This window comes from Amblyomma americanum, chromosome 9, assembly GCF_052857255.1.
Source record: "Amblyomma americanum isolate KBUSLIRL-KWMA chromosome 9, ASM5285725v1, whole genome shotgun sequence".
Lineage (NCBI taxonomy): Eukaryota > Metazoa > Arthropoda > Arachnida > Ixodida > Ixodidae > Amblyomma > Amblyomma americanum.
This window is the reverse complement of record NC_135505.1, coordinates 87,318,068-87,334,249: the sequence shown is the minus strand read 5'-3', so window position 1 is coordinate 87,334,249 and position 16,182 is coordinate 87,318,068. Positions and strand designations below refer to the sequence as shown.

The 16,182-nt window shown below is 42.1% G+C and overlaps 1 protein-coding gene across 1 annotated transcript; it reads right to left on the bottom strand.

Annotated features, from left to right (window-relative positions):
- Positions 1–3,957: 3,957 nt before the first annotated feature.
- On the bottom strand, positions 3,958–15,967 carry LOC144103491 (male-specific histamine-binding salivary protein-like). Its single transcript, XM_077636192.1, has 5 exons — positions 15,820–15,967; positions 9,963–10,022; positions 7,308–7,489; positions 5,120–5,202; positions 3,958–4,112 (listed from the first exon to the last, which is right to left on the bottom strand). Exons 1-5 carry the CDS (start codon positions 15,919–15,921, stop codon positions 3,958–3,960), a joined length of 582 nt encoding a protein of 193 aa, XP_077492318.1. The 5' UTR covers positions 15,922–15,967.
- Positions 15,968–16,182: the final 215 nt, after the last annotated feature.

Below are 16,182 nucleotides of genomic sequence, written 5' to 3'. Positions count from 1 at the left end.
TAGCCACACCGAATGAACCAACTATGAACATTCCAATAGCTGAAGCAGACAGCATGCAATCACATATTTCCGTCTTCATTGAACGTCAAAGCGTGTAGCTTACAACGAGCACTGCATACAAGTATTGATTTTTGCATCACAAAATATGCTCATCTCCCATTTTCTACTATCTACAAACTTTGACTGTAATACTGAGATCCGATTATAAAGACGAACAACTACTATACAACTTTTTTCTTTTCTTATCAAGAAAAAAGGCGGTAGGAGGAAGGCGCTCTTTAGATAAACTGCCCTGGCGCCAATTAAATGCGACCACATCGCCATTACATTTAAAAGCATTTTCCTTTCTTTTCAGCACTAGGCCTATCTATATTACAAAGCACAGAATTTCTGTTCCTCAATCCGCGAGATATAAGAGCAGTGGGCCATGCTCTCTTCTATCAGCCTCAATCTGCGCTGTGTCTAAGACTCCCAATAGCTCTCGTACACCCTGTATGTTCACGTAGGCCTTCTGTTATAGCAGCTATCATGAATTAATGTAAGATTACCAGAACGAACATGTAGGAAGAATCTTCCGGTTTTCCGGTGCTCTATCTTTCTGTGTGAAGCCCCGATTGGCAGGTTTAAAACTGGAGAGAACAAAATTCTGACCCTACATTTAGTAAAGAGGGGAGAAAAAGACGATGAAAGGGTGCGTGGCGTGTTGTGGAGAGTGGAGAGGCAAGTACGGCTTGTCACACTGTGATTCCTGGATTCGATAGGGAGAGTGGAGATGGGATGCGGCTTCTTGCACATATAATGGGGGGCAAGTTCACGAAAGCCGTTCCTATTGTGTGAAGAAACCTCTGGAATCATCTTCTTCGACCGGACAGAACACTAGTGCTAACGCATGCTGTCCCCCATAAATAGCATTTATCGCACATAAGCTTTATAACTGAAGACACTCCAAATGGATGGCAGTCAACCTGCAACAAAGCTTTACATATCAACTTTTCTACATTGCAATGCACAACAGGTTGCGGCAACGAGCGGATTGTTGGGTAGAACCACAAAACGTACGCGGTATCTTGAGAACTCTTGCTCCTGCAAGCGTTTCTAAACTTTATTCGCACACGTCGCAAAGTCAACTTCACAACCAGGCAGTTAAGTATAAATCGATGAGTAGCTGTCCTTGAGTGCATCTGTATGCAACAGGTCGGCTTACCGAAGCGCTATATCTACACCACAGTGCGTATGCATGGTCAAGGCGAATAAAATATTGATATCTCATCATTCCGCCTACAGGTCTGCACGCGTCGAAAACATCGGCATATGCCAGTATAAAGTATTCCCCTTGTACAATACGTCCGCGTTAAGTGAAGAATGCGCCGATCTGTTCCCGCATGATGCAGTTACACTGCAGTAGATTTCGTAAATATGGATTGAGTGCTCCTCATTTTGACCAGAAGTGCCAAAGCTTGTGCACCGTGTTGCAATTTAAAAACGTCACCTTGAACCGTGTGCGAAAACTTAGGCGGGAAAACGAGAGCTGGAAACCGATCGCAGTGCTTTGAAATACATCACATTACCGCCGGGGCACATTAAAATACCCCCGCACAGTAATGAAACCCGTTAACGTCAAGCTCAACGTACCTTGTTGCTGGGCGCATGTTAGGAGCACCGCTGAGTGCACATTGGAAGGCGGCAGGTTGGTGACATTTTGCCGTTAACGCAAAGCGCAGCCATCTTTTTACAGGTGTTTATTCATTGTCGAGCACCACAGTCGTTTTCTCGGCGAAGAGACCATGGGCGGCCTAGGCATGGTGCCAGCAACAGATTCAACAGCCCATTTCGCAATTCTTCACATATTTTTATAATTTACATTTCATACGTTAAAAACCCTTTTCGGGTATTCTACATAGGAGGGGTGCATTGTTACATATAAAGCAAATATTCAACATTAAGGATCTAAATAAAATTACGACAACACAAAATAAAATAGGCAATGAAATTAAAACTCCGAGTAGTAGGCGAAAAACGAACAATGGAGTGCATCGACAAATGGAGCCTCTGTATGAGAATTGATGTTGAAAAAATGCTTCAGGATTGGAACATAGACGTAATGTTTTAACGTAGCAACGATGTATTGGGGTACATTGTTCAAATGATGAAAGACGAGAGATAATGGTGCGTGTCTAAGTAGGCCGGTATGCACACACATACCAAGCGCTGAAGGCTGCCGTCGGCAGGGCTATGAAATAAGCCAAAAAGCTCTAGTAGCGTTTATTTTTCAACTGATGTCGGGCTTATCAATGCTAACGTCGCAGTTATGATGTAATGACATGAATATTTTTGTTTTAAATTTAATTGTGTAATAAGGAACGTCTTGCAAAGCACTGCGTTGCGAGCAACCAGCGGTACAGCCGAGGTACAGATCACAAGCAGCAGTCAATCCAGAGCACGCACAAGTGACGGAGCGTTCGGCACTTTTCGTTGTCTTCTTCGTAAAGCGCCAGCCTCTGAAGATATCAGAGCCGAAGGCCAGCCTTGCAATTATTTTATTGTTACCCGATTGTAGTTTGTTAAATAAATACATTTCTAGCCGAATCCAAATAAAGAGGCGTGTTTCATTTATGTTAACACGATATTAGTGGATACTAAAATTACTTAGTTTATTAGATAGGGATAGCTTGCTAGAAGACACCTGTGATGACTCATTTGCTTTGGATGAGTGCCTAACGACTGCATTGATATGATTCCTTATGTTAAATGAAAAGAAAAATGAACCTCAATGCGTTCAACTATATATATTTCTCAACGGTCATAATATTGTCGGACTGATGATTTCGTGACATACCGACAGGTCTCTCAAAGGAGTGCCTCAAGGTCCGAGCGCAAAGCTTTAGTGCTATCAGGTTTGCAAAGCTGATATATAATTATCAGAGGCCTATAAATAACAGAGTAGTCAGCAAATAATCCTGGAGTGTAAATAAGATTACTACTTATGATATAATGCACACCAAAAAAGAATCTGTCCATATCCGCAGCATTGCGGCACGCCATATTTCACGAACGTTCATAGCGGTTTTCAAGAAGGAGTAATCTAGGCAATAAACGTCTTGTTAAACCTGTTACTGTTGTGTTTCAATAAAAAATGATTATGAGGTTCTTTCTCAAATATTTGGCCGAACATCAAGCTTAAGAGAGCATGGCCGTCGTGGGAGAGGCGAGTTTATGATTGGAATATTCAGATTAGATTTTTGCGGGATGAACAGAGCGCTGCCACCCTTTTCTTACCTGGTCACTCTCAGTGATTCCAATAGAGTACTAGCTAGAATTGTTGAATTATTTAGTTAAGATCGGATCCATGCATTCATGTTTGATGTGTGATGCTGCGCGTCAGTGTGCTTTTCTGTCTGTCTTGCAATGTATTAACTGTACTCGAATAATTGGCTACGAGTAAAGTTAAATGCTTTGTAATTCCACATTAAACCAATGCGGTTGGCAGCTGCTGAATTGTGTGCTAAAATAAATGTACAGAAAATAACAACGACCACGCAGTGTACGATTGTACGAATGTATGAGAAGCTGTGGGAATACTGAGAAGAAAAAACTGCTTCAGTGTGGTCACTAGCTAAAAAGGATGACCATAGCAGTGCAGTCAGAAGCATGAAAGGTTTGGTTTTGGTTTACAGTGTTTAACGTCCCAAAGCGACTCAGGCTATGAGGGACGCCACATTCATAAGGATTAAGCCATCCTAGCACATGACATAAGCATATGCGCTGTTATTGTGGACAAATCTGCTTTCGCAGATGATAAGAATAGAAACACGAGTAAGGGCTCTACGATGATTTATTCGACTAGCATAAGGCTAGGGTGCACAATACAAGAAGAAAACGAAGTGACCAAAATTCTAAGTAATTTGCTACGGAAATTAGCGCTGCTTGAGGCTTTATGCGAAAGTTACTTTTCTCTTTTCACTTCTTCGGTTGTGTAGGGGCAGATGCACACTCTCCCTTATTGTAAATGTCGTAAACTGTTCGGTTCTCTCCGGCGAAGAAGTACAGCATGAAGATGCAGCAGCTGGGGATTTCGTTGATGAGGTCGCCATTAACCCAGAGCTCATATCCTCCTGAAAAGAGTGCCGAAAAAGCCCAGTTGTTTCTGTTCTTACTGTATCAGTTACGGCATACGTTACATAACATTGCAAACTACCGCAAAGCACAGTTGTTAAAAAGCTTTACTTCCGAGTCTATAAATATGCTTTTATGAAGTAAACACTGCCAATAAGCTCGCAGCGCTTCACCACATTTGATGCAGTGCATAACATTCTTTGGTATGAAGCCCCTTCACTTTTTAACCTGAAATCGCACTGAAGTCATATTCATGATTTCGAGACAACAGCAGAGCTTCTTTTTTGCTGGTAACTCTTTTTATTGCTCATATTATTAAAGAAAGTTTCAGGAACTATATGGTAACAATAATACGCAGGCCATGGCACATAGCTCCAGAATCCCAGCGTTCCTTGCTCGTATAAAGTGAGGGACATGTCGTTATTTTTATTAAGCATTAAGTATTTCGCGTTTTATTTTTCTACAGTCTCTAGTTACCACCGATGCAATAAAGATGCGTAAAAGCAAATTCAAATCTATAAAGTATAATGGAATGCACGTACCAGTTCTATTGTCAGCGTACGGCACGTAAAAGATATCGCAAGTCTTTCCGTCACTGAATACGAGAGGGTCCACAAGTTCTGTTCCATCTGTAATTAATAAAATGAGTTCGCGGTTGGCAGAACGCCTTCTTCGCAATTTACATGTTTAATACAAGGGTTTCCAATATTTCCGGATAAAAAGCTAGCTTAACTATAAATTATTGAAATCAAATGCTCTCACAGGCGAGAAGTCGTGCCGGTCGATATTAAATTGTGGCTGCGCTGCATACATTTTTTGGTATTTTGGTACAAAACTACTGCATCTTTTTTACTACTGTTACAGTCAGTAGTATAAAGCAAGTTCTTACACTCAAGAGCGCTACTCAAGAGGATTCGATCTTTTAGCAGAGAGAAGACTGCGATCAGTTCACTTGAATGCCTGTTCAACGTAAACTACAATTTGGAGGTTTTGTTAGATTACTTACTTTCGAGGATGTATTTAATGGCATTTGTGTAATTTTCGTAACCGTAATAATTGATGGCCTTCACTTCTTCTGTAACGTTGAATCTGAAATCGAAAAGCGTGAGGAAGCAAGTTCAATTTTGGAACAAGTTTAGAAAACTTCCTTGATAAATAAGCAACGACGTCTCTGAACCACACCACATGGTCTACTGAAATGAATCAGTAAATTGGACGAGTCTGTGTAATTATGATGTACTTATTTTTCCAGGGGTACAGCGCCTACTAAGCGGCTAAAGGGTTTGCAGTAACTTCGCTCGAGGAAATTGGTCGTAAAATGTTATAAAGCTGGTGAAACTATTTTGTATGTTTTTTACGGTTCCTAGAGCGTTATTATGACTGGTTGTATCTTAACGCCGAGGGTTTTTCGGTACTGTGGTGAAATATTATTTTAGAACTTCATGCCCAGTGTTCACACCTAAAAGTAAGCTGTAATAACAAAGCTACGATGGTTCCGTATATCGCCTTGGCATTCAACCATTTAAGTTGAAATAAAGAATGCTGTACTGATGGCAAATTATTTGCATCATAATGATGAAATATTTCATATGTGTCAGATTCCACTAGTGAAATTGTGGCTGAAAATTATAGAATGAGCCCCCAACGAAAGCTCCAATTCTGAAGAGATCATAGAAACACGACCACAAATGCTATTTCCTCAGGTGGCTAGTCTTCGACTTCCATGTCACTGTATTGAACACGCCAGGAAAACTTCCTGATTTACTACAAAGAAGCACTAGCTTTTGCTGTGAAAAAGAACTACACCCTCGACGACATGTTCGTCGGCGGCTTTAACAGCAGGAAATTGACGTCACCTACGCAGGCAGTGCTAGAAAATCTACCGGTCGTTTCTCAAGCACCACTATGCTTTTCTTGTTGAAGAAGCTTCATAATGGGCATCTCAAGAGCCTAGAAGGATTTGTCTTTTCGGCACCCGGCGTAGCCCTGACTACACTTCCTCCAAACGAACCAGTTGGTACAAGTCCTAGTTACTGTCGCCGTGGTCAAAGTTTAATTCACAGTGTTTAGCCTACGGAACCACATGCCGGTAAATTTTTTGGACACCGCTCAAAACACACCTGAAATATGTGGCCCCGAGAACGCCCAGTCGTTTGAGCCACGCGGGCAACAGTGCATTTGACAGCCAAATCAGCATGACTTTTTTCTGTTCATAGCGAGATAATATAGCGTAGAGTACGACAGGACACAAGAAAAAACGAACAACACCAAGCGCTAGTTTCTGTTGTAAATATTTTAGGGCTCTTTGGTAGTGGCGGGTATGTTAAGTAAATGGTTCTTCTAATAGTAAAATCACAGCAACTTTCATATTATCCCAAAGAGAGCGTTTCCGCTGCCATGAACAAAGCACCGCTGTCCCGCTGTTTCTGCTCTTTCTCTTAATCCCTATCTCCGCCAATTCAGCGCGCAGTTACTTTAAAAATGCGGACAACACGTTCATAGCTGGCCTAATTTCTGAACAGTAACTTGGTGACGGCTCATGTAATGTGCTCCTTTCGCTGAAACTTGCTGAGAGCGGCGAACAGACAGAGAGCACGTGACTGACGTACGGCCTGGTGTGTCACGCTCGTGCGTAGGTGCACATAGCGCTCTTCGCCTGACTGCCACTCCAGGATTCATTGCGCTAGAGTGTGACGAAGTTGGCATTTTTGAAGCTAAAATTGTTTTAGGTATTATTTATCGTGATCTTCAAGCGTCTTAAGAAATTAGGGGCCTAGCGCTCATAGTTAAGAATTTAATTATTCACTATAAGTTAAGCATACTGCGAGCTAGCACATCTTAGCTGAATTCTGTTGCATTGCACAATTGAAAATGCTGTGCCGAAATAAGCGCTCTTCTACTTGAAAAAGTATATTTAAAAATAATTGCTGCCATTCTTAGGTAAAACACCCTCTATAAGGTTGAGAGTCAGAGTGGTTTCAAATTGGAGTCAAACTCGAGTCAGTCAACAAGCACGATATATCAATATGAGCTCAGCTGAGGGGTCGAATGTGGCGTGAGAAGAGTTTATTGACTGTAGTATGAAAAGTCTGAGTGCCCTATCATTCTTGTTCACGAGACTGCTCAGCTGCTTTGGTGCATGCAAAAGCTTTTCAAAACCACTACTTAAGAAAAGTTGAAAGCCTTTTACTTACGTTTCGTTTCCCTTGCTGGACGCATTCCGGAAAATGAACTGGGACCAAACAGTCTTTGTTGTCTCGTTTCTCCTAGTTTCATTAACACTCACGCATTGAAACATAGTGCCCCAAGATGCGGAGTCATTTTGGTACGTCGCCATCGCCAGGTAATATAGCGTCGCATTACTTTGATTTATGCTCTGAAAGCGGAGGAAATGTATGCACACTGATGATCATTAAAATATCGTTGGCTCAAGGCGTGCATATATTTAGTTTTGTATTTGCAGCCTTTTATGACTCAGAATCTTGTAAGCGCCGACTCCAGAGGGATTTTCAGTGAAGCTATTCTAACCTTCTATATGTTTTGCACAGCTGCGGCCAAAAAAATGCTGAGCGTGCTCAGGCAACGGAGTTCTTTTCGCGTGCTTCTTAAAGGATAGGTAAATGCATCAGTGGCACAAACGGCTGTGCATCAGCGGCGATGGTGAGCACATGTGCATATTCGTGATTTTCACTAGTTCTGGCGTGATAGTAGTTAATTAGCGTAGCTGAGTTCAAAATGCGAATGCCGCAACTTTTGACGGCTACGGAAGCAATCAGTACACAGAACAGCGCCAAGCCTTCAGTAGGATGTTCTGCGGATCAAAAATGTATTGATACGACTTCGATTCCGAGGGAAGGTACTCATGGGTTACGCGTCGTCTGCTGCATCGGTAGGTGATCGCCTGCTTTGCTGCTGATTAAGGGAATGAAGGTTGGCGCAACGTTTTGGAGATTATTTTGCTCGATCGCTATGTCCCGTTTCTTTGATGACTATAATGTTCTATCGCTATGTCCCGTTTCTTTGATGACTATAATCACGCCAAAGACCAATGTGCATTTCTGGTGATAGAAATTTCAAATCATTATGGAAACAAACGATTTGTTAGGTTATGTCAATGACAGATTGACAATGCTCTCTTGTAGTTTTCCGCACCTCGCAATAATCTCGAGGTCACGCTCTCTCACCGAACACTGCACATAACTGCTGGGCTCCTTTAGAGTGCGAGAGATCTGTTTGCCTTGGCTTTTCGAGCAGCGTTAGGCGGGAAGTGCATCATCGCTGGATTCCGACCAGTGCTACTGTTTTTCATTCCCTGAGGCGTTCGGCCCGAATGTTCTAACTTTTTCCGGGGCCCTTCTTCTCTTTCTTCTCCAACACTCCTCCTTACATCATGGCGCGGTGGAGGTGTCCACCGAGTTGAAAGAGAGTTGCTGCGCCTTTCATATAATAATAATAATAATAATAATAATAATAATAATAATAATAATAATAATAATAATAATAATAATAATAATAATAATAATAATAATAATAATAATAATAATAATAATAATAATTGGTTTTTGGGGAAGGAAATGACGCAGTATCTGTCTCATATATCGGCGGACACCTGAATTGCGCCCTAAGGAAAGGGACAAAGGAGGACGTGAAAGAAGAAAGGAAGAAAGAGGTGCCGTAGTGGAGGGCTCCGGAATAATTTCGAACACCTGGAGACCCTTAACTTGCACGGACATCCCACAGCACAGGGGCGCCTTTCCAGAAAAGCAATTTTCAAGCGTTCGGACTTACATGCAAAGTTCGTGGGTTAAGCCTTAGTCAAGCCAGGTGCATTAGGCAGGGAAACGGTGATGGGAGCAATCGGCTGTCTGGGCTCCATTCAACGTTCGTAAGACATTCACCCTTTGTACTTTCGGCGTTGGGTCAGGCACACAGCCTCAAATATTATATTCCAATCGTAGCTATACTCTTATGCAACTGGGTTGTGATAATAGCTTGGGTATTTTAGATGAAATGCACAGTTCGTGCTAAGAATCGCAGTGCTTCTGATGGCCACCTTGTATGCTTATCGGTACACTAAAACTGATGAATTCAAAAAAGTGCACGTTATAAAGACAACAGCGAGTAAATTTAACTGAAAAAGTTGCAAATTTATATAATGAAAAATTCAAGATTATGCAAAGGACCACCAGGATTCGATATTAAACATAAGACAGCTATCGTACAATTCTTAAAAAAATATCGGTGCATTTACACCGACGCATGTTCCTTTACACCTTTTATAATGCTTATTTACCAATTTCCAAAAAACCATTGTTTAATCCACGCTCGAAAGCCGTCTTCTGTTAAAAACAGTTTTCTCTTGCCGCCTGCTAGGATCGATTGTGTCCAGAATACGTTTCGTACGTGGACGCGCAAACGTTAGGTAGATGAACGGACTCCAAGGGTCGTGTGCATACTAATTCCAAGATATCCAAAATGGCATGCTTGATTGTCTGCTAACCGTATTTTCTCAGAATCAGGAGCCTTGCCCCGATTCGATCATAAGAATATCAAAGTGCTTAAGCCCTCATTATTTATGCCAGAACAAAAACTTTCGACCTTTGCACATAAATGACGTCGCGTATCACGAAAATTTATTTATGCCTTTGAGTAACATTGATGCCTGCGGGATTTCATACGGCAAAAGCCAAAAATAATATTCATCTCGACCTCCGCAAGATTATTTCTGAACACATATCTACACAGTAACATTGTTCTCGCCCCAAACTTGTGCACAGCAGCAGTGCGAGATTTTTCTGTCATTGAGCTATTTACAGCAGTGCGACGAAGAGCACTGAAAAAAAATTTACCTTCCAGGCGTCTTGGTACTGGCCAAGTCTTCCTTCATCTGCCCAAAGTGGGTGTCCTCCCTGCGTAGAAGTGGCTTGCGCCTTAGAGAACGCCAGCGCTAGCACGGAAAGAACAACACCAAGCTGCATCTTCACCAGTGCCTCGCTACTGTGATGAAGACAGTGCCCGGCTCCCTAGCTGACGAGCATTTATAACAAACAATTCATATGTTAGACAATGGCAGGATTCGTTAAGAAATGGGGAGTTTGATGGCCTTGTTAGCGCGGTATTTAACAGACAGGTGCGAACATACAGGTGCTCCATTACTCTTCCAAATGATGATTACTTGATGTATTTACGCAAAAGCCTGGCTAATGAACTGCAGCATACGGCAGTTTTGATTTTAATAGCTGTCATGGTCTTTGCAGCGCCCGCACCAAGTTTTGCTTATCAACCTCATTTAATGTCTAGCAGTCTTTGTGTCGGAAAAAACATAGTGCTTCGTTCGCGTTTTTTTTCCAAGTTTAACCTTTTGCTAAATTAAACAAAATTTCCCAATTAGCTTTGCAGTTATATCGTACAATTACAAAACTCCTTTTTTAACAATTTCGTACGAAATATGGTATTATTCTTAGTCACTGCTGACGTCCCTAATGCGACTAGCCTAACTATAGTCGATTGGTATATTTGTCTCTCCTTGCACAGCAAGATAATTTCAAGCACAAGCTGTTTTCCTAAACTTCATAGATTGCCTACAATTTGCCTTCTGCTTTATTTTTCTGGCAATATTTTAATACAAAGCGCCGATATGAGTTGCCCTAGTTGCCCGCATCATACCTTCAAGACCGAATACCATGCACAATTTTGTCGCTTATCTGCCCGATCTAAGCAGCCCATCTGAAATTTTCTGTTAAGAACTTGAGCATTATGGAGAATGGGAGCTACCCACACTAAGCTCCCGTTTGTCTAATGCAGCAAGCCGACAATGTGAAGCAGCCGCAACGGCAAGCAGCCTTGCTTGACACTGAAACGTCTGTGCTGCCTTGTGATGGAGGGCCCTCGATCTCTTCTGCTCAGGTCGCAGCAGTCGGCAGCCCTCAAAGTGGGCAGGCTACAGCTGCGGTGGCCTTTGACTTACAGTACTAGTGTCATTGCCTGTCGTGCTTGCTACGGACCGCATTTCTCTACTTCTTATTCTTTTACGCCCCCCTCGTCCCTCTCCCCCAGTGCAGGGTGGCCAACCGAAACATTCTACTGGTTAACCTCCCTGCCTTTTCTCTACCACTTCTCTCTCTCTCTCCGACAATGTCGGGCAGGGCTTGGCCTTAGTGTGAACATTCGATGTGTGTGTCTCGAGCTATAATAAATTTTAGGGAGCCGCGGGCAGTTCAGAGGGTCGCAGGCAGTTCTGTATATCCTGGTTATAAACCTGAGTTATTCCTGCGCATAGTTATTTTTGAGTTTTTGGAATGCGAGACCGTAAAACAACTCATTTTTATAGTGTTGCAAAGGTGCTTCGTAATAATGCAAGAATCACCTATGATACTACGCTATGGGCACGTATGATAAATATTAACGACTATAATTATTGAGGGCGCAGTAGAATGGTGGCATCTCGTTGTGTTCGGACGCGCTACGCACAAGGTAGGGCCGACCGACTTCTTTATTGTAGAGACGCTCCATTTTTTTTGGATACTTTTGCTTACAGCCGGCATTCTGTCGAATCTTCCCTCAAGTCCCCTACAAGCTACTGATCTGGGAAGGCTCCTGGCACGCATGTTTTTCAGTTCCGCTAACATAGCGGTTTCGTGCGGTAAGCTCCATTTGATATAACAAAGACACCGCGGTGGCTCAATAGTTACACTGCTCTGCTGCTTAACCGAAAGACGCAGGATCGATGCCGGACGCAGCTGTCGGATTTAGATGAAGGCAAAATGCTAGATGCTAGAGGCCCGTGTCAGTTAGTGCTAAAAACACCAGGCGGTGGAAGTTATCCATGCATCTTTACTACGGCGTCGTCATAGATGAGTGGTTAGGGACGTAAAATCGCATAAACCAAAATCGCCTGGGTTAGCCAAGAGTTTTCTTTTACTGAGCCGACATTTACGCGGCAACGGCCGTGTGGTAGTTGAAAAGGTAGCGATGTTAGATGTACGAATTTGGCCTGAGTACGCCCTAGACACCCCGATAAGGGACTCACGTAGGATAACAGCGGGTGATGTTCGTATTAGACGGGTTGACGAAGCGCCGCTTGCCCAAGAATGACCCAACAACTTGTGCTATTTGGCTCGCTTATAGCCATTAATTTCAGAACAAGAGTGTCTGGAAACTTACAGATGCTCTCGCCCGGCTTGGACACTTTCGAGAAACAGCTAGGACTTCTATTACTCTTATAATTTACTATTTTCCTCATAAGACATCCAGGGCTGGAAAACAATTAGGGACAGGTGGAAGTGCCACAAAATAGGGCAAGGCTTCCAGGCCATGTCAATTGATAAGGCGCAGCTATGCGGTTTCAATATCACGATGAGACATCTAGATTGGCCTTCCACCACTGCAACATACTGGCAGTCTTCGTCATAGCTTGCCTTAAACTAATTTATTTTTCATTTAGGAGGATTTTTTGATTAAGATGGGTTCGAAGCATTACCAACACTCGGCATACTTTAATGAAGTCTTTCCTCGTGTTCGAAGAGTAACATGTGAGTAAAGGATTACAGGGCATGTGGTCCAGATATTGATCGTTTTTATGCTTTGGTTTTAACTTTGTTCTTAAGCACAGTATAGGAAACTCGAAAATATATTTTTCCCGAAATTCCCTGATTTTAGACTTCGTAATTTTGCTTTCATGCCCTCATTTACCTTGGGCGGAATGTTTATGAACTGATTTCTTTATAAATATTAGCGCAGTTGCTGCTTTAAACCAACATTAATAAACTGAAACTTTTTACAGAATGACGTTCACTCATTAATATCACATGGCACGGGTCACTCGAAAAGAAGTGAAATATTTGTTGCATTATAATTATCGCTGAAATTAATAAAAATTGGCGACTTGGGAGATTTATTCATTATTTATTTTTCAGTACTGTGAGCTTTTCCAAGTTCTCACAGGAGTGGAGTGATATAAGAATGCGTATGAAAAGAGACGTGCTTTTCAGAAACAATAATAAAAGAAACACAGTACACAAAAATAATCGAATCTATTGAGTGCACACCGAAAAATTTAAGTCATAAGCGACACTCACGAATAAAAAAAAGAAAACAGTGGCTAACAGTAACTTTCACAAAAGTGACATTTCCTACGAGGGAGAGTCAACATTTCAAACAAAAGCAGCAAGTGAGAGATCGTTCATAATTTGGAGGGGCAGGCCATTCCATAATTGTATGTGAAAAGTTAAAAAAATTATATTCTTAATAGATCACACTGTTCAGCCAACGGTGTTATGCACGTGTTGTTGCTAATTCTTTTAAAGCGCTGATAAGGTGGATTTAGGCAGACATCTCTGTCCATGCTAATACCAACGTAATATAGCACACAAAAAATTTCACGCACGCAACCTCTCGTCACGGTTCCAACGTCGAGACGCCAGCCCTTTTTCACGGAAGTGCCACGCTATCTTAATGTGAGTAGCTAAAATATAAAGAGCCGGACTGCTTGATTGAAATACACGCCATATTTTGCTTTCCTGCCACCTGCCTCAAACTGCATTTTGCAAATTGTGCATGCAAATATTACCGATGAATTAACATTTTTATTTCAAGATGAGACCTTGTTTTTAAGATTCCTAAGTTTGTAAAAATTGGGAATACCGTTTATACTGCTTACGACGTCGTGCGTCTCGGTCGTGATCGGCACGAATCACCACGCGCTCGCTTACTTCCGTAACTTTTTTTTCCTGTTCTTTTCCGAGGTGGTAATTTGTTAAAGCTGACACAGAGGGCAGTGAGGTCGAACAATTCGTTGGAATGGAAATACGGTTTATATGTGATGAAGTAGCCGCTAGTGCGAGCAAATCATAAACTAAGTGAAAGCCAGAAAGCTTTCAGTATTCGTAAGGTTGTCAGCGATTCTTTTCAGTCGTTATACAAAACATTGCTGTGAAAGCATCATATGTCCCATTACGACAAAAGGTGCCGATCGCCGTGTTTCTCCGTCCATGGCACAAAATTCCTCAGTGACGTCACCATGCTCGCGCATGATGTCAGCAGTCGGCTACACAATAATTATGTCTACAGCAAAGAAAAATAACAAAAATTTTTCTAAAGGTGGTGGAAGTTTAGTGGGGACCAGCAAATTGTTGGTCCCCACTTACGATACGCGCGATCTCTTAACCACGCACTTAGTGCAACCTTTCTCGTCATCGCGCTAGACGCACCTACATAAGACGCTGCTAAAATATTGTAAGTGGCGCTATGACAATTCATGCAGCAAGAAGGCGAGACCCCGCAACCATGCAGCGGGCTGACCACAGGTTACAGGCGTAGGGACGCAGTCCGCAAGCGGCGCGCTGCCCGAACACAGTTCCAATGTTCTGCCTGTGCTTTTCATAGACAAAATCTGTTAACGTTTACACCACGCTACGTAATGCGGCAAACTCAGAGGTAAGAGTGACCCATGTCAGCGTTTTGGGCTGTTCACACTTCAAAGACAGGATGTCTTCATGTATGAACGCCTTCATTCGTAGGCAGACACCCGAACTACGCTGTGAACGAGAGATAAAAAAGGAGGCAACGAAAAAATAGTGAAATAGGGGCAGTAGTGAAGGTTTGAAAAACAGTGTCGACCGCATGAGGATCGCTAAAACTTTACTGTAACAGGGTTCTTCTTGTTAGGTAAGAAAAGGAATGCATTGCATGAGCTTCTTAAAAGCCTCTGTTTTGTTTGCAGTGTTCATGCCTCTCTAAGTTAAGAACGTTTATGTTAAAGATGTATCAATAGCCCCATTGTCCTGCTGCGCGTCAATGGAATGGTTATGCAATTGGCTAATAGACGGTATTTACAGAGCGTCTTCATTGTCGTAGTAGATTGTTTTCTTGGGAAGAGCAAAATAGTGCATTTCACAACCAAAAATATGGTAGATGCAGGTAGAGCCTGCTGCACATACAGAGAAATTTCACTGAGCGCTAATGTAACCTTAGTTAGTTTTTAATCTGTTCCCTTTACCAGCCGCACTTAGACACCGCGGCTGGTAAAGGGGAACAGATTTAAAAACTAACTAAGGTTACATTAGCGCTCAGTGAAATTTTCTGTATGTGCAGCAGGCTTACTGCTTCTACATATTTTTGGTTGTGAAATGCACTATTTTGCTCTTCCCAAGAAAACATATACTAAGACAATGAAGACGCTCTGTAAATACCGTATTTAGCCAATTGATAATCCATTCCATTGAACGCAGCAGGACATGGGGCTATTGATAATTTTAACATAAACGTTTTAATTAGAGAGGCATGAACACTGCAAAACAAAACAGAGGCTTTTAAGATGCTCATGCAATGCATTCCTTTTCTTCCTAACAAGAAGAATGTTACAGTAAAAGTTTTGCGAACGTTTGCTGGCTGAGAGTGCGTTTAGTAATGCATTTTTTTCCACACTGCAACTCCTGGCAGATAGGTTTTTCTTCTCGAAGCTAGCTGTATAACTACTTTATCGTATATAAATGCATTAAAGATAACAAGAACCTCATATTACGAGCACTATTTCTTTCAAAAAAGGACAAACTATTTCGCCATTAAGGCTAAATACGCAGCTTGCTGAGGCGCTGCAGCACAGAGAATGAGCAAGTGTTTAGTGCTGAGCGTGACCATGCCACAAATAAAGCGAAATAACTTCCAGGCGTCTTGGTATATGCCATATTTTGCCTCATTTGGCCATACCTGAGTGGAAAGTTGACCAACACTATCCGGCGCTTCTTCAGAGTAGGCCAGCCCTACAATTGCAAAGAAGGCTAGAAGCTGCATGATGAAGCTCTTTACCATTGCTTCAATACTCGTCGTCTTGTGAAAACGTTCTCGACTGCTCCCTTTATATACATTGGTCTCCTCAAGAAGAGAGAAATTTCACGAGCCGAGCTCCATTGTTTATTCAGAAATCACCACATGATCTGGGCTGACATTTCGCTATTATTGCTTAAACCTGTCAGTTATCGTTGATAACAGCGTCTAGCGCTTGTTTTTTTATTTATTTTTATTGTATTTCAGCTGTAGAATCTCACTGAGCCTTGTAATATAACTCCTTCG